The sequence below is a fragment of the Zootoca vivipara genome, chromosome 14 (assembly GCF_963506605.1).
Source record: "Zootoca vivipara chromosome 14, rZooViv1.1, whole genome shotgun sequence".
Classification (NCBI taxonomy): domain Eukaryota; kingdom Metazoa; phylum Chordata; class Lepidosauria; order Squamata; family Lacertidae; genus Zootoca; species Zootoca vivipara.
In genome coordinates this window covers 38,042,893-38,061,309 of record NC_083289.1, presented here as the reverse complement: position 1 = coordinate 38,061,309, position 18,417 = coordinate 38,042,893, and the positions used below count along the sequence as shown (strand labels likewise).

Sequence of the window (18,417 nt, the reverse complement as noted above, 5' to 3'; positions counted from 1 at the left end):
CTACGAAAGCGTCGCCTTCCAACGTGTTGTTTTACGTTGGAAAGGAAGAGCGCGGGAAGGTTGTTCGATGTCGAGACCGGAAGTGTGCGGCTCTCTAACTTTTCGTTCTTCTATAGATAAGGGGAAGTGGAGAGGGAGGGGGAAGAGCGAGAACCGCAGCATAGAAATAGAAAAAGTGTAGAGTGACAATCTGGTGAATAGGTCGCCTTAAAGAGGCCGTTGGGACTCGCAACTCCCATCAGCTGCAGTCAGCATAGCCCGATGGTCAGCGTTATGGGAGCTGTAGTCGAACAACGTGGGGCGGGCGATGGGCTCCCCGTTCCTGGTTTAAAAGCAATAGCCAGATTACGGCCACCTCCCTCGGTTGCAAATAAAGGAGGGGAGGGCGGGCCGTGGCTGAGACACAGCGACTTCAAGTGCACTGCGATGTCGTCCACGGTTCACATTGCAGGTTCGAAGTGGGGTTAATGCTGGTTCAGGTTCACCAGGCAAAATGCTGTTGCTGCGGCTCGTTTGTTTTTAAGACATTGCCTCAGCAAAGGTACCGGAGTAATGAAATAGCACAGAAAAACCTGTCTGCTCCACTGACTTACATGCAGATGCACAGAACTTTTAAACGTCGTTTGGAGACTTGCGAAAGCGAAACCCCGCCAGTAAAAAGACCAGCGTCAGAGCACAATCCTCTCTATATGACTGCTCAGATGTCCAAAGGGACTTCCTTCCAGGTAAGTGTGTTCAGGATAGGAGCCTTAGAAAAGATCGGAATCTCCCATCTCTTCTGCTGCTGGGGCTGCTTCCCCTTGAATAGACTCCCCCTCTCGTCATCAGCGTGCGCGCTCCCGATCCTCTCTGCCGGCCGGCGCGCGCGTGCGCCCCAGTTCTTCCCTTCACTCTATGGGTCTTTTCTTGCTGCTGCTGCTAACGCCATGATCTTCCTGCTGGCCCTGTTTGCCAGCATCTTCCAAACAGGTGAGCGTTGCTGAGATCTGGGAGTGCCCCACTTTGCAGACTGAGATCGGGGGGTGCCTCACCATCCCTTCCCTTTCTCTGTAGCTGGGTCATGCTGAATAAGCCCTACTGGGATTGCATGTCTGCTTCTTTTTCCACCGAGAAGCAACGTCCCGTGCCTGCCCTCCACCCCGCCCACCCCCCAATTGGCTAAGTAAACCTTCGCCAGCCTGGTGCCTTCCAGATAAAAACACACAAACATAAAAAGAGCCCTATTAGATCACGCCAAACGGGTGGGGGCCCATCTCTTGTTCTCACAGTGGCCAACTAGATGCCTGTGGAGAGTGCTTTTTCCAGGGGGTAAAGGTAAAGGGACTCCTGACCATTAGGTCCAGTCGTGACCGACTCTGGGGTTGCGGCGCTCATCTCGCGTTATTGGCCGAGGGAGCCGGCATATAGCTTCCAGGTCATGTGGCCAGCATGACAAAGCCTCTTCTGGCAAACCAGAGCAGCACACGGGAAACACCGTTTACCTTCCCGCTGTAGCGGTTCCTATTTGTCTACTTGCACTTTGACGTGCTTTCAAACTGCTAGGTTGGCAGGAGCATGGACTGAGCAACGGGAGCTCACCCCGTCGCGGAGATTTGAACCGCCAACCTTCTGATCAGCAAGCCCTAGGCTCTGTGGTTTAACCCACAGCGCCACCCGCATCCCTTTCCCCGCGTTCCAGGGGGTACTCAAGGGTAATAATAATAAGAACAATATATTATTATTATTTATACCCTGCCCAACTGGCTGGGTTTCCCTAGCCACTCTGGGCGGCTCCCAACAGAATATGAAAAACACAATAAAGCTCTTTTTTGTTGTTAAAAAGTGTGGCACTTACTGTAGGAACTTCATGGCAAGTACCAGCACCTATTATTCTAGAGGGGGGAAAGCATTGCCTGTGGGAAACCAGCAAGCAGGACCTGAGTGCAATAGTATACACTTGTGATTTCCAGAAATCCTGCCCCTCCTAAGCTGTGCAGCATGTATTGCATGTCCCCCTTAAATATATGCACATTAAATCTCTCTCTTCCCCTTATTTTCCAGCATTCACCGGTGTAAATGAACGCACCTTCCTGGCCATTAAGCCAGATGGGGTACAACGGCATCTGGTTGGAGAGATCATCCGACGCTTCGAGAAGAAGGGCTTCAAACTGGTGGCGATGAAGCTCATGCAGGTCAGGATACTTGGCTGAGTACCTAAGCCCTTTGTCGAGAGATGGATGGGGAACCTTTATGACCCAGCGGACCACATCTTCATCTTCTTGCCACCTCCACCTCCATTCTGTGAGCTAAGTTAGGGTTACCCACCTGTCAGTCATCGGACGCCAGGTGATTGACAAGTGGGTTGCCCCACCCATCTGTCAAAGGTGGCTCATGGTGGGGGAGAGACAACAACCAAGCGGGATTGAATTCCCTGTACACCAGGTGTCCAATCCTGCTTTCTATAGGCATTGGGTAAGGAAGCAGCTGATTCAGCTACAGCTCTACCTGCCACAGACCTTGCTTCACATAGGATGCCAGAGGAAATGACTGTGTTTTGGGGGAAATTGGCATATAGGTCAAATGGGGGGTGCCTGGTGGGCCAAATTTAGCCTGCAGACCAGAGACCTGGAGGTTGAAGGCTACACACCAGGGCAGTTTGATCGCACCCAGTGTTGTATATTATCTTTGCATGCCATCATTCTATTTTTGTGTTGGGGGTTATTCTCTCTATTTGGCTGGTTTATTCATTGAAATTATAAACTGCCTTTCTACCACAGCACCCAAGGCAGTTTACAAACTTAAAGGACCACAAAATAACATTTAAAGTTGATCGGGGTGGGTGGGTGGGGGGTGGAGAAAGGACAATCCAGCTGGAACAGAACCTGTTGTTGCCTCTGCCTTCTTCCCTAGTTAAAACCGATTAAATTAGGTTGGCTTATTTGTATTGCCTTATTGAACATTGTATGTAAGTATTTTCTGGATCCATTGACATCATTGTTATTTTAAATTGTTCTTAATGTTGCATGGTTCTATTTTTTGGTTTGTTTGCTGGGTTGTGAGATGCTTGGGGCACAATTCTGTGGGAAAGTGGTGTATAAATTTATAAGCTAATGGTGGTGATAATAATGATGCTGACTCAACTGTTAATTTCCTGATCTTTGATCAGGCATCCCCAAACTTCGGCCCTCCAGATGTTTTGGACTACAATTCCCATCTTCCCTGACTACTGGTCCTGTTAGCTAGGGATCATGGGAGTTGTAGGCCAAAACATCTGGAGGGCCGCAGTTTGGGGATGTCTGTCTTTGATTATTATCATAACCCTAGGAGATTTTACTCCCACCCTTCAAGCAAGTTCCCAGGGCAGTTTACACACACAAAATAAAAGACTGAAAACAGTCAAAACATACTAAAAATCAGCAAAATTGTTTAAAGAACTACACAACATTGATTGAGTCTGTGGCATGTGTGATCATGTGTTCATCCTGGAAGACCTGCTTCCTGCCTTATAGGCCTTTTCCCACTTAGCCCGGGAGGGTGGGGCCCTGACAAACTACCAACTACCAAAGCTGGAGTATTGTTTAGGGATTTGGGGTGTGTGTTTGTTGGGGTTGTGGATGTTGATTTTTTGTATCTTTATTTTGGATCCTATGATTTATGTGGAAATTGTTCAAATTGTGCACTTTTTGAAGTTTGGTTTATTGTTTATGATTACTTTTGCTATGTTTGTATTTTGAAATTTTTAAATATGATTTTAACTTTGGGAAGGCAGCATACAAGTAAATTGATTGATTGATTGATTAGGCTTCTGAAGACTTGTTGAAGGAGCATTACATTGCCCTCCGTGAGCGTCCTTTCTATAACCGCCTGGTGAAATACATGAGCTCTGGACCTGTTGTGGCCATGGTGAGTGAAATAACTATGTGAGGATCTTGAGATGCTCCTATCTCCTAATGTGTCTATATTTTCTAACAATACCCAAGTGTGGAAGAGCAGCCTTGTTGGCTCGTTCTGACATTTTACCCTCCAAGATCTCAGACAGCAGATTTGCTTAAGTTCCCTCCAGATTTGGGAGAACACTTGTGTGTGTGTGTGTTTGGAGAACCTTGTAAGAAATATTGTCTCTTTGAGAAGAGAGGGAGGCTCATCACTTCCCTCTTCCCCAGGACTCCTAATGTTTTCTCAAGTGGTTTGGCAGAACAAGGCCATTGGCACTGAGAAGGTTGCCTTTTCCATTGGTTTTCAGTAAGTGGGTCACGGTTTGATCTAAGGCAGGTGACGCCAGCAACAGCATGACCACCGTCCAAACAGGCAGCAACAAGTGAAGAAAGGGCTCCCCAAATGTGCAATAGGACTAAAGGTGTGTCTCGGGTCACCCAAAGGTCGAATGCTAGTGGGGTTTTTTCTTCCTTTCACCCCAGGTTTGGCAGGGACTGGAAGTGGTGAAGACGGCGCGCGTCATGATTGGCGAAACTAACCCAGCGGATTCCAAGCCTGGGACTATCCGAGGTGACTTCTGCATTGAAGTTGGCAAGTGAGTGAAAACCTCATTTACTTTTTGGGCATTCTCTCTTCTGACCGTTTTGTGTGACTCCGGCAATGCAATTCTGGTCCACCACAGCAAGGAATGGGGGCTCAGCTTGGTGCCGTTTTCTGCCTGAGATGCTCTAAAACGGCATTCCTGTAAACAGAGTGGAAACTGAATCAGAGGTTGATTTTTTTGAAAAAATCAAATCGGGAAGGCCTGCTTTTTGTTTTGTTATCGTTCACACATGCTGTGTGTCCAGCAAAGATAATCAAAATCCTGTTTAGTACAAATGTTTCAGATAGGACTGTGCACTAGATCTAGCCAAATTCCAAATCAAATCAGGCTGATTTGGGTGGACATGGGCTTACTGTGACATGTGGATGCAGCCAATGTGGATTATGGGTTTGTAAGTAAGAAGGAAGCATTTTTGTGTGAAAATGGGCCAATATTAAGCTGTCTCCCAGTAATGGTAGAAATGACCTCCAGCTTCATAGATCTGAGAGGCAAGTGGAGTATTTTTGCTTCTTCCAGGGTTTATTATTCACGTGTCCCTGCCTGCCAATACAGATGTTAACACAGTCCTTCCCGTCTGTGAGCAAACAGCCTCCCTCAGTAAAATGGACCTTTTATAAGGGAAAGAAAGAGGGCTGGGAAAATGGGGCAGGAGGGAGGCAGCAGCAGGAGGTGGGAAACAAACAGATCTTGCATAGAATGGGAAAATAAGAAAAGACTCTGATGAATAATTGCATAAGGTTATAAAAATCGAAATGAAATGCTCATTTTTAAAAATTTTCTATCATTTTTCATCCCTTTCCCCCTACCCTATTTGTGCCCAAATCCACACCATACATTGTGGGAGCTGTAGTTTGTCAAGGGTGCTGATAGTTCTTTGGAGAGCCCTATTCCTCTCTGAGCTACAATTCCCAAAGTTTCCTTTGAAGAGGGATTTATTATTAGACCTCTCTGAGAACTGTAGCTCTGTGCGGGGAATCGGGGGTCTCCTCTCAGCACCATGAACAGTTTCCCAGCAGTCTTTGGGAGAAAGCAATAACGGCTTAAAGTGGAACCACAGCACTTTAAATGTATGGTGTGAATGTGACCAGTCATATCATTTGTCCTATCTGGCCTATCAGCAGCTCTCCAGGATTTGGCAGGAGCTTTTTCTGAACCTGGGACCTTTGCATATGAAGCCCTAAGTTGAAACCTAGCTCATTGTACTCATATATGCTCAACTGCACAAGAACTTTGTTAACTATGGCACAATGCACCCAGCTGCACCGTGGGATATACTTGTTCCTTTTCCCTACAGGAATGTGATTCACGGGAGCGATTCGGTGGAGAGCGCCCAGCGAGAGATCTTGCTCTGGTTCCGCACAGATGAACTGGCCTGTTGGGAAGACAGCGCAGATCACTGGATTTATGAGTAAGGCAGAGCAGTTGAAGCCTGCCCCCCTCCCTGCTGCTGTCACTCAGGCACTGCACAAACCCGTCCATTCCCTTTCAGCTTATCTGGGATTTCCCTGGGTAGCTTTCTTCTTTTGTTGAGTTGGGAGGGGAAGAGAAAGGGCGAGAGTATTTTAGATCTGAACAAACACATTGTGTCAGTTTAACAGCTAGTAATTTAATTCCCTTTCTCCCTGCCTCCCCAGCCCCCAATTATAGCCCTTTGGGGGCGATATTAACAAAATCTGCACTATTAAACCAATATGGAAAAGCAAACACCAAGGGGATTCCAGTTCTCTTTTCTTACTTTTAGAATGTATTTTCAAAGGGCTTCATTAATGGTTTTCCTGCTGCTTCCCAATCCAAGCCTGCAAAGACTACCCCACTTGGTTAGGTCACAGTTTTACTAGCTACAGGGCACAGACCCCACTTTGCAATCCTAGTCAGCGGATTGCCTGGGCTTGGATACTGCTATTTGCAGCATCTTTGGGGTTGCAAAGCACCATGTCTCGCTGGCCACAGAGTTTTATTTCAAACCACACAGGCGAAAACAGGCCACCCAACACAATTGCAACATCAGGTGGCTGGCCGGCCCTCCTTTCCCAACTTGGCCCATGGGAAGGGTGGAGGAAACACAGATCCAGCCTGCCCCTGGTCTTTCTAAAAGGAAACATCAAATAAGACAGAAACAAGGGGAGCTGTTCTGTTTCGGTTTACTTAAGCAGCAGCAAATACAAAGAATTGTTCCCAGCTAGCAATATCCCGAGCTTCAGCAACAGGGCTTATACGGCTGCTGTTATGTCCTGCTCTCTCTCTCCAGTGAATGCAATTTCTTTTTAGGCAATGACTAGAAATACAGAATTCACTGCTCGTATCTCATACCCATCCTGCTTCCTCCAATAGTCCAGGGTGACTGCTTTTAGTGCATGTTTTATCTTAGTGATGGGAAATATTCAGGTCTCCAGATGTTGGTGCCTCCATCACCTCTGACTGTTGGCTATGCTGTCTGGGGCTGATGGGAGTTGGAGTACAAAAACATCTGGAGGATCACTGCCCACCTGTGTGTTTGTTTGTTTTTTTTAAAAAAATCTTATTCACAGCTGACAACTAATGTTCAGTAGGAACAGAATGCTAGGCTTTGGGAGCGGAAGCTGGCTTTTGAGGAGGCCTCTGATAGACTGTTTATAGAAGTGGAAATAGCCAAATCCCACCTGGCTGGAGAAGTATTGTTATACTAGGCTATCATGGTTCCTGTGTTTTCCTCTGAGAGCTTTCATCCCACTGCAAGTTATTGTTCTTCCACATATTTTCCAAAAGGAGATTGTTTACATCTATAAATATGTACAGGGCTACTTTTTAAATACTGGTTGCGTTTTGCTTTTGTAAAATAAATTTTGGGAAAAGGCAATCGTTTTTATTATGTGTCCGTCAGGGTGGTGTATCTTGGAAAAGGGTGTGGATGGCTGGCTGGGAGTCCAGAACAAGGGCACTTCACACTTGCACCATATTGTTGCAGGTGACAACCCTCGCCCCATCACTCGGGTGTGCACCATCGAAAGATGCAAGAAACTTCATGCCAGCAGCTCCTTAAAAATACCACCTCTAGTGTGTGTTTATCAATGCTCTCGAACCTGTGATGTTAACACGGTTTTTTTTTATTACATACAGAACAGATATGGTCATCTTTTGGATAGCGTATAAGGGACAAAGCATAGGGAGAGTGGGGTTGTTGTTTTTTTCATACAGCAGTCTCTTTACATCTTTAGACCAAAACAGCAGTTGACAGGCCTTAAGACACTTTTTTTAAAAAATCCTTTTATAACATACAAGTTAACTTTACATACATCACAGTGGAGATGTGGCGGGGAGGTGTCTGTAAGTCAAATCAGCTTTTATCTTGTCGGCACGTAGCTATCAGGAGTCAACAGCCAGCACTGTGAGGCTTTCTCCCCATAGCTATGCCTCTCCCTCCCCCCCCCGCGTCCCCCCCCCACCTTGAACATGTGCTTCTTTTCAAGGAAAACATAACTTCAAACTGTGAAAGGTTCTTTGGGCATATATTTGTAGGCAGGGGAGGCAAAAGGAGCAGTATCCTGACTAATAAATGCTGGAAACAGAGAACTGTGGGGGGCTTTGCAGTTGTATCTGTGTTGTTTTTTTAAAAAATAACACCATACCTTGGTTCAGTTCTGAATGAGGAAGTAATCCTGCTCTCGGGTCTTTTGGCAACAGGTAGATCAGTTTTAAAAACCATGGCACCCTGTCAGACTCCACATGCTCACCCTCTTAAGCTGCAGTGGTGCTGTAGGGATAGGGCTTTGGGGGCAGAAGTTATAGGACCCAGACCCAACTCAGCATAATGAGCAGGCGCTCCCCCTCCCCAAATACAGCTTGCTTCAAAAACGCGGATAAGTAAGCAATACATGTTACATCTAAAGGTTTGGCGGGTTGGGAGACAGTTAAGGCCTAAAACCACCTAACTGCACCATTGCTAAGTAGTGCCTAAGCCAAAGCTGCCCACCTCACCGGTCCTCACTTTTTAAAAACTGACTTTCCTTTCTCTCTCCTCCCAGGCTCTGCTGTTGTCAGGTTGCTCACGTTAGTTTCCTCCCAGCCCTTCCGAAAGTTGTTTCACCCCCAGACAGACTAAACAAAGTAAGAACATAGGAAGCATAAGAATAGTCAGGCGAGTAGTCCATCTAGCTTAGTATTGTCTACACTGACAGGCAGCTTTCCCCAACTCTACCTGGAGACATCAGGGCTTTTATTTATAACCCGGGACCTTTTGCATGTAAGGCAGATATTCTACCTGTGAGCTACAGGCCCTATGTCGCCTTCCCAGCTCCCCTCTCCCCCACTTCAGAGCAAGCGGTACAAGATCTGCTTCATTCTCTCCTTAATTGGGACAAGCACAGGAGGGTTAGCTGCTTTATGTCTTTTGCCCTCTAATGAACAGAGATTCAACTCCACCTGGACTGTGGCCATCTTTCTGAGCAGAGCACTGGGGTAGCAGTGGGGCAGGCATGGTGGTGGTGAATGTGACAGGATAGATTAGTGGTATTACTTGCAAACCTGCCCCAGGAGAACAGCAAATCTTGGCTGACGGCACTGGTGTTTCGAGTGGAATAATGAAAGGGGGTCTGAACACTCTGCTCTGCTCTCTCCTGCACAGTATTATTTCATCAGTAGTCTAGAAAACAGCTAGGGTAAGCTGGTATTGGGCAACAAAACCCTTTCCTTAGGAGCAATATCAGGAGGCGGTCTGGCTCCTTGTTTACTGAAAAGCCAACCCCACAACGTCCTTGTGACATGGAAAATAACAAGTGTCAGCTGCACTCAGTGAAATTGTTGATATCTCCCTAGTGTGTCACTTCCAGGTAGGTCTGGTAAGGTAAGGCCTAAGACCAAGAGTGGCCTGAAATCTGGAAACTTAATGGACAGAATAAAAATAAGGGAACCTAGGAAGCGGCTTTTACAGCAGCTGAGACTTTCCATTTTGCCCAGTACCATGTAGACTGACTGGCAGTGACTGCCCAGTCTCTTATGAAGAGGTCTTTCCCACCACCCGTTCTCTTCTTGATCCATTTTTTAAAAACTGGAGATGGCAGGGACTGAATCTTCTTCCTGCAAAGCAGATGTCCTGCTCCTGATATCTGTTCCCCTTGCCTTTGCTACCTACCCTTTAAGCCTCGCTCTCTTTCTCATCATGAATAAAGCCCCCGTTTGATCTCAAGCCTTGCTGCAGCTACTTAACCACATTTTGTGCTCTTTCAAATCAAACTACGCCAATGACTTCACCAGCCTCCTAGATTTCCTCTCTCCTGCTCTCGGCGAAAAATTATGGGTCAAAGATCAACAACGTCGACTTGCAAGTCGCAACGTCCACCCCCCACCCCACCAGCTTTACCACTTAACGTCTCTTTCTTGTTTTTTCTACATCTTGGTTTGTTGTGCGGAACCCACAGACCTTTTCAGCCTTTGCCATACAGCATTTCTTTCCTCTCTGTGTACAGTCTGTTGCTCTGGGTGGCTTTGAGTAAGCAAGTGACATAAAACCACACATAGAGTGGGGGTCCCAGGCACAGGTCCAGCTTGTGGCCAGGTGTTAAGGAATGGAGCTGTAAGGCATTCGATATGTGTGCCATGGTGCTTGTGTGCTTGCAGTACCCAAGCCACTACTGGGCACACAAGAAAGTGGGTTTAAGTCACAGCATGGTACAGTTGACTGGATTGGGGCAAGTGTTCCCACAATGACTGGACTTTCTCTTTAGTCTATGTTTTCTCAGACCTCATTCAGGCATGTTGGAGAAAGAAAACATTGCCCACAGAGGCAGGCAGGGGAGGCCTGAGATGCAAAAAGGAAAAAAAGAGAGAAAAGCCTGCAATAATCTCCCTCTGCTACAAAGCACACAAAGAAAGGGGCATGTGGACAGTCCCAAACTTTGACTCTACCAAGAACTGCTAGGATGTTGGTCCCTCTCTGTCTTTCTGTCTCTCTAAGAAAGACCCACCTCCCTCTCTGAAAAACCTTGGTCTCCCCTGGCTTCAAAGAAAATTAAAATGTGAAAGGTTCTGTGAGATTTAAATAAGACGTTAAGAGCACTTAACATTTCTGGGCTTCTTCCTGCTGCTTCCTCCCACAGCCTTTAAAGTTAATTAGCCTCTGAACAGCCTATGGCAGAAACCGCCTTATATCCCAGAGGACCAGCTGTTTACAACTTCATCTCAAGTAGCAATCCACTCCCAGTCACTGATGCCGAGCCACAATGCATGAAACGGGGCTCACTGGCTGGGATGGCACTGCCACTGCATGTGGCAGGGAGAGAAGGGGAGCAACAGGTGGGGTGTGTGTTATGAGTGTGGCACACCTGCCACCAACCTGGTGAGCAGCCAGCAGAGTGGCAGCGCCCCAACTCGCAGGCCACAGCTGTGGGTGTTGCTTTCTCAGCATCCTCTCCCAACAAGACCATCTCTGCTTCCTCTCTTGCTGCATCTGTAAGCCGCTTAACGAAGGACCAATGTCGTCTTCTCAGCTCGCTTCCCCATTTCTTCATTTCCACTCTTCCCCAGCCCACCCTCCTCAAGCACATACCTCTCCACTGAATGCCTTGCTCCATCTCCCCCAAGTCCAAGTGTGCTTTCATTGGTTTCAATATATGTCATGGAGAGGGAGGGGGCCTAGTCTCCATCTGGACCTCTTTCTTTCCTGAATTGCCTGCAAGATACATTTGAATACCTCTGAGAGCCATATCCAACACCCAAGTCTCCATTGGGGCCCTAGTGGAACAGCACCAGGCAAGGGAGCACAAAGCACACCTTGGTGGCCTTTCAACAGCAGAGGACTTCCCAGTTCTTTCGATTACTCTCCACATACCAGCTAAAAACATACATATTGCCTTCCTCTCCATCAGCACACCACCCACTGCTACAAAGAGCTGGAGATGCCCACCCCACCTTCAAGTCTACCAATTGTGCCTCTCACCTGAATTACTATATATGGTATTTGTTGGGCTTGAATCTTCCCCTTCCTCTAAGGAGTTCAGAGCTGGGCACACTGGGACTCTCAAAGAGCTCTCCCATAAATAGAACCACAGAAGTGTAAAGTTGGAAGGGACCATAACCTCCTGCAAAACCCCAACGTGGGGTTCAAACCCACGGCCCTGAGATTAAAAGTCTCATGCTCTACCGACTTGAGTTATGCTTTTAAGTGCCCAGGCCCAGATCTAAACAGCTTCAGCGGTGGAAGCCCATCTTGTGCCTGTGGTCCATCTCTGGGCACTGACATCCCGCTGTAGACTTCCACACCAAAGTGTTCCCAAAAGCATCCATACGCTCTTTTGGATTCCCAACCTCCCAGTTTATCCCAGGTAATCCCCTGTGAGCAGGTCCCATAGAGACACAGCAAAGGAGACAAGGTTGGAATGTTCACTTTGTTACGATGGGAGCCACCTCTCTCGTCCAGGTTTGCAGACCAGTGCATGCTGTCAGCGCTGCCTCCGTGGTGGCGAAGTGGGCAGGGGCGGGAGCCGGTAAAAAAGCTTAGTTCTTCCATGCAGGCAGATGAAGGAAGGAGGGAGGGGACCGTCTTGAAAACCTCATCCAAGCCAAGTCCGCTCTGCCTGTGCATCTCTCGTTGCCTCGCTTGGGGGGCGGGGCGGAGGGGCCTTCATTGCCATGATTCTCCCCCTTTGGACAGCTGGCAGTAACCCAGCTGTTTTGGAAAGCGTGCAGGCCCAAGATGAAAGCTGCAGGTTTGGAGGTTAGACGAGGGAGGGTGCCGCTATCCAGTGCAGGAGCTGTTGCGGTTGGTTTTCTGGGGCCTCGGTTTTCCAGCAGTAGGAGAAATGCAGGAGTTCTGGTATGTACATACTGGCATTCCGGGAGTTTGGGGGGATCAGAGGGGAGAGAGTTATAATTGGCAGAAAAAGAAAAGACAAGAGTAGCTCATTCGGGGGTGTAGGAAACTTGCCACACAATGATGTGGCTCCGTTCAGCCTTGGAGAGGATGGGCTTGACTTGGGTGGCTTCTCCTGCATTTTCCTCCGTCTCGTCATCTTCTCCATCTCCTGTGGAGAGAATTTGTACAATGAATGGAAGAGAAGAACACAGAAGTACCAAAGCTCCACTGAGCAGGCCTCCCAATCATTAGTAATATGTACCATTTACATAGCATTTTTAGATGCCTGAGAGTGCTTTGCATACGTTATTATAATCTTTACCCCAACTCTGTAGACCTAAGTTATTTCATCCAAGTTCTGCAAATGGATAGCTGAGGAGTGGGAATTCCTCTAGTTCCCCCGAATTGAAAGCTAGATTCAGGTTGCCCATGGTGTGTCTGCATTACATAGTCATACTGATTTTTAATTGTGGTTTTATTGGTTCTTTTTATTGTAGTACAATAAGATACGAGATAATTACAGAAGCAATTAAAAATACAATTAAGAAACACACCTTATTTAGCGCAGCATATTTCAATTGCTACAACAGGTATATAAAAAAAATCACTTAAGTGATCCACCAAGCCTCTCAGCAACTTCTAAGTGGTCTGTGCAGGCAGGGGAGTTGGGGAACTGCTGAGTCTGTGGCAGAGGAAAGGATGGAAGCAGGCTGTCCTGTGCCGTAACTCCCAAAGGGCCAAACAAGATACAGATGTTTGCCATGGTGTGGTTGCTTTTTATTTTAACAAATAGATGATGTGAGGGGGAAGTCTGACTCAGAGGGGAACTACGGCATGGAGAGAGGGGCCGTTCATCCCTTTGTCCCTGCTGAAATCCCAATCAAAATCAGGGCTCTTTGCACCTGCTACGGACAACGACGGCAGGAAAACTCAGCACCTCTAAACTACAGTTCCCAGGACACACTGGGGGGAAGCCATGACTGTTAAAGTGGTACATACAAATGCAATATGTAAGACACCCTGTAATCAGTAGAAAATTATTCTTTAGCTACCTCCACGCTAGCTTGCGCTTTACTCAGAGCTGCTCTGCACAACGAGGATATATATGTAAAAGAACTCACCAATCCGGAAGTCAATGTACCCTTCCCCACCACTGAGCACCAGGACGTTCTTGAGCTTCTGGCCCTCGGCCTCGATGGTGGCCGTGCTGGGGTTCTCGGAGGGGCTGTCTAGCACACTCCCGTTCAGTGTTGCCAGAACGTTACCTGAAAGTATCCAGAGCTTGTTCTGAGCAGCTGAGCTATACACCTGAGCTTTGGGCAGCCAAAAGGACGGAGGATAAGGCTATCAACACTACTATCATCCTGATGGATATGATCTATCTCCAATGTCACTGGCAGAATGGCCTCAAAAGTTACTGGTTGCATCAAGTCCTTTTGGGTTTCTCACTGGGGCATCTGGTTGACCCCAGTGAGAAGAGGATGCTGGGCTGGATAGCTATGCCTTTGACTTGATCCAGCAGGGCTATTCTTAAGATGTCCCGGAACATCATAGGAAAGGCCATTGCAGTGGAAAGAGCCTCGGAATTCTGCATAAGCTTTCGGGTTTCCCAATAACCACTCAGCATCATGATGCACTTACAGAATTGCATTCATGGAGTACTCTAGATAGTCTGCTTACCAGGCACAGAGACAAAGAATTTGACTGCGTCACGGTGACCATGGAAGCAGAGCTGGGCTTGAGCCATGGAGCAGTAAGGGATAAAACTGCTGGCAGACTTGTCATTGCTGTCGTCGCTGCCGTACACATGTATGATCCCGCCAGGCCGGTTCCCTTCTCCAGATGTTGGGGATGTCTTATTGGCTGAAGACAACATACATTTTTTTTAAAAAAAGCAAGCAATAAGAAGGAGGAAAAGATGTAAGGGCTGACTGCACCACACATGGTTAAACTGGTTTAATTATCCTACAAAGCGTTAGTGCCATGAATTCCTTCTCCTGTCCAACTGTCAGGGGGGAAAGTCCAGTAACGTCTGGTTTGGCAATCTGGTCTGTTCTTAGCAACTTTTAAAATGTCGCCTACCCTTGAAAAAAATATCATCTCATTTTAAGATTTCAGATCATAGCTTAAGTTAGTACATTTTAGATCTTACGGTGTTCTCCTGCAGAGTAAACATCTCCCCAGACTTGGGGTAATTAGCATAAAAAGTTTTACTTAGAGCCATATCCTGAGAGGGAGCCTACTGAGCACTGTGTGCTGATAAAGATGCTTCAGTTTCTCTCCTCTTTTGTATCTTGGATTAAGTTTTTCTAAAAGGATCAGACTTGGATATCCCTGATATTTTATATCACAACCCATTCTAATGTATTTTGTATGTTATGATATTCTACTTATATGGTTGTTGGTTTTATTTTGTTCAGTTCTATCAGGCCTAGGACCACATAATAAAGAATCTGTCTCTTCTCTCCCCAGAGAACCCTGGGAAGCATAGCTCCATGAATTGATACAAAGATTTCCAAAAGCATATTTAACACTTGTAAAGAGAAATGTGGCTGGTCTGGAAGTGGTTTCATTGCTTTCATTTTATTTTATTTTTTAAATGTCCCTTTTGTTCTGCTAGGGAGAGCTCCAAGAAGGTGGGGGGTGGGCAGAGGCAGAGCTAGCTGCTCTGGCACTTGGAGCAGTGCACATGCTGTGTACCTGGGGGTGGGGCTAGCATCCCAGGGAGATGGGGCGGCAATGTCAACCCCCCCCCAGGGATTACACCCAGGGCAGACCGCACCCACCACACCCCCTTCCTCTGTGAGTGGGGAGGGGAGCTATTCTGCAGGAGGTTTGTTGAACTGACCCAGAGTTACATTATGCATGGGTCTGTAAAAGCATGCTTAAATTGGCTGGTTGTGTTTTTTACAGTCCGGAAAGCATCTTGATGAGTTTTCCTGCTGAAATTATACCCTCCCCACCCCAGCTTTTTGCCACCCTAAGCCACAGTTCACTGCAAAAAGTACCTTTGGGTGCAAATCACATCCCGGAAGGGAGTGATTATAATCAGGAAACTGACACCCGATCTGGATTAGGAATATTTTTCCAGATTGGGGGCCCCATGTAAGCTTCTGCTTTGTTTTCAAAATAAAAGTGGCTAGATTAAGGATGCGCTTTCAAATATTTCAAATCATTTGACATGTTTGGAATGGGGGGAACCAAGGAGCGCTCAGCACTGTTTTGCCAGTGGCAGGAATGTCACTGTCCTCATATGCAATTTCCAATCTGTCTTCTGAAGTGGTACAAATGCTACTTGTGGGTTTTTGTTTTTGTTCTGTTTAAATGTATAGCTATGCTAATAATTCCTAGGCATATGACCACATTTCTGCTTCATCGCCTTCTTTCAACATGAGATAGAAACAGAAAGGAATTGGTTTAAAGGTTCTGAAACTTTAACATGCAAGGGGGGCCTTCAGAAGTGATGATCTACTCAACGTTCCTAACACGGATTCACAAGAATATTTCCACTCTTACATTTTTTTGGCGATTTCAAATGAAAATGAGATGAATGAATGAATGAATGAATAGGCAGAGGAAGAAAAGCGAGCGGATGGATTAAAGGATGGAGAAGTCAGTGGTTTAAATATAGGATGGCATCTGGAATCTAGACGGAAAGAGGTCTTGGACTTACCCCTGAGCCCAAGGAGCTGACCTCGGTGGAGGACTACAGCTAGGAGGAGGAAGCGAGGGAGAGCAGGAAGGGGAAAATAGGAACAGAAGCCACAAGTTGGGGAAGAGAAGAAAACAGCAATTATTGGAAGAAGCAGCAAAAGGAGCACATTGACATTTAGTGCTTTTGCAAAAATACATAAATTTCTTTTAATAAGAGGCACAGCATTACAGCCAAATAAAATAATAATAATAATAATAATAATAATAATAATAATAATAATAAAATATATTAAGAGACTTGATACTAAATGCTGTCTCAGCAACAGGTGCTTAGAAGTCAGAGAATTATCCACCCAGAGTACTGCTTTGCATCTCCATTTCGCACCACTAGGTGTCGCCTCTGGGGTGGGAAGCCACATGCAGTGACTGGGATCCATCCCTTGTTCTCCATGGATCCTCTGATGAACACATGCCCCCTAGAGGACAGGAGGGCACATTCCAGTGGACTCGCCAAATGATAGAAGACCAGAAAACTGGCATTAGGCACAAGACCCCTCATGATTTAAGAACAGAGGATGCTGCCTTAAACCAGTTCAGGCTACTTGTATGTCTAGTCCAGAACTATCTACTGTGATTGGGAAGAAGTTCTCTTCGAGTTTATTGCCTTGCCCCAAGTTCCTTCAAACAAATATCAGAACATGTCCTTCTCTGGTCTGAGGAAAAAACCAATGCATCTCTTTCGCAGATTTCAGAGAGTTTGTGTCCCATAGTTTGGGAACCTTCGTGCTCAGAGCTGTCTCTAGTTCTCTAAACCTATGACCAACCACATTATTTACACCACCTCATTCAGCTGCCACACCACTCTGGTGTCTCATGTCAAAAGTCCTTTGCAGAGGACTCCATTCTGAAAACACTGTGAGCTGCAGCATGTCACTGGAAAATACTGGGAAAATACAAAGGTCTCGGGAAGTCAGGTACAGAAAAATAGAAAGTCTACATTGCATTATGCATGTGGCATTGAAAATGTTTGCATCCAAATACTTTACAGAGGGAAAAGCAGTTGTGCGTTAAGACATTGGGGAGGTGGAATTAAGCACACTCCCACACTAGCCCTCCTTTCAAAATCATGCATTCCAAATCTGGGCTTGTATCCATCTAACATTCACCCAGAGTAGACCCATTGGGTGGTCTTCAACTAGGTTTTTCTCAGGGTAGACCCAATGAAATGAATGAACATGACTAAGTTAGGTCCAGTAATTCCAATGGGTTTACTCTGAGTAGGACTAATATTGGATGTAACACTTTTCATTTTTTAAAAAAGAATAACCAATGGGCTTTCTTTAGATGCATTTGCATGTAAGCTTAACATTTGCCTCTGTGATAAGCACAATCTGCAATGGATATTCGTTGCGCAAGCTTCACTGCAACGAGTTAAGAGCTGGATGAATGCAAGCTTTTATAAAAAAAAAAGTCTGCTGGATTTGGGTCAGCTTGTGTGAAGGGCTGGAATCCACACACAGAAAATCCTCTTGCTAGGAGGGGGAAGCGGTTTGAGAAAATCACATACAGAGAAAAACACATACAGCAGAAGAAATTAAAATGGAGTCCACTTACTCTCCGTCAATGGGATGGAAATGACAACCCCGTTGCCTGTCCCTACCCACAGACGGTTGCCCGCAATGAGTAACGCTGTAATCCGCACAAATGAGAAACCCAGCTTTCCGGTGCCTGGATGAGAGGCACAAACAGAGTTAGTTAGGGTAGGGTAGGTCACTGAAAAGGCCGAGATCATATTCATTCATTCAAACAGCACTAGTCCCCACCCCTGCTCCGAAAGGCTGTCTCTCGTGCTGTTTTATTTACCTAACATTTTGCTGACATAGGGCTCAATGTCTACATCCTGGAGATGCTGATGGGTGTGAGCATGGTACAGCCTCAGCGTGGAATCCAGGCGGATGGAAACCCAAACACCGTCCCCAATCCAAGCCAACTGTCGGATCTGGCTCTCCCGGCGAGGGTGGGCATCAAAGGACTTCTGGAAAGGGCATGGAGAAAAAGGAAAATATTCTCAGGGTTTCCACAATGGTTGCCCTTTTACTTAATCACCAGGGTCGTTGTTCAGGAAATGACATTCAGGAAATAGCACCTCTTCTTAGGCTGAGGGTCCGGTGCCCTGACCCCAAAGCTCAGTTGGATCTGGTTGTTTACTATCTTTCCTCCTAACCTACATCACAGGATTGCCGCGAGGATAAAATAGGAAGGGAACCATGCCTGCTTCCTTCAGCTGGGGAGGGAAGCCTGTGGGGGTCAGAGAAGGTCTCTGCAGGTGTAAGGCAGCTACCACATTGGCAAATCCTGACTACCCAATTCCATTGGATGCCTCCTTCACCCCAAATGAGAGAATCTTAAAAACAAAAGA

At 46.5% G+C, this 18,417-nt stretch overlaps 2 protein-coding genes across 14 annotated transcripts in view; one reads left to right on the top strand and one right to left on the bottom strand.

The window, feature by feature from the left end:
- Nucleotides 1-206: 206 nt before the first annotated feature.
- On the top strand, nt 207-7,651 carry NME3 (NME/NM23 nucleoside diphosphate kinase 3). Of its 2 annotated transcripts, none has more exons than XM_035130801.2 (5): nt 207-725; nt 2,041-2,171; nt 3,781-3,882; nt 4,398-4,510; nt 5,814-7,651. In XM_035130801.2, the coding sequence occupies exons 2-5, from the start codon at nt 2,157-2,159 to the stop codon at nt 5,929-5,931; spliced, it is 348 nt and encodes a 115-aa protein (XP_034986692.1). In that variant the 5' UTR covers nt 207-725; nt 2,041-2,156; the 3' UTR covers nt 5,932-7,651. The 2 variants fall into 2 exon arrangements, with proteins under 2 accessions (XP_034986692.1, XP_034986691.1); XM_035130800.2 differs by lacking the exon at nt 207-725 and adding an exon at nt 845-969 and having other exon boundaries at nt 5,814-7,650.
- Nucleotides 7,652-7,926: 275 nt separating this feature from the next.
- The window catches only part of MAPK8IP3 (mitogen-activated protein kinase 8 interacting protein 3), a 69,427-nt gene continuing 58,936 nt past the window's right edge, over nt 7,927-18,417 (bottom strand). For all 12 annotated transcript variants that reach the window (XM_035130803.2, XM_060282697.1, XM_035130807.2 and 9 more), the window contains 6 exons: nt 17,862-18,033; nt 17,613-17,726; nt 16,018-16,056; nt 14,025-14,207; nt 13,466-13,609; nt 7,927-12,513 (listed from right to left, as the gene is read on the bottom strand). In XM_035130803.2, the coding sequence (XP_034986694.2) occupies nt 12,392-12,513; nt 13,466-13,609; nt 14,025-14,207; nt 16,018-16,056; nt 17,613-17,726; nt 17,862-18,033 (774 nt within the window). In that variant the 3' untranslated portion in view covers nt 7,927-12,391. The remainder of the gene's footprint in view (nt 12,514-13,465; nt 13,610-14,024; nt 14,208-16,017; nt 16,057-17,612; nt 17,727-17,861; nt 18,034-18,417) is intronic.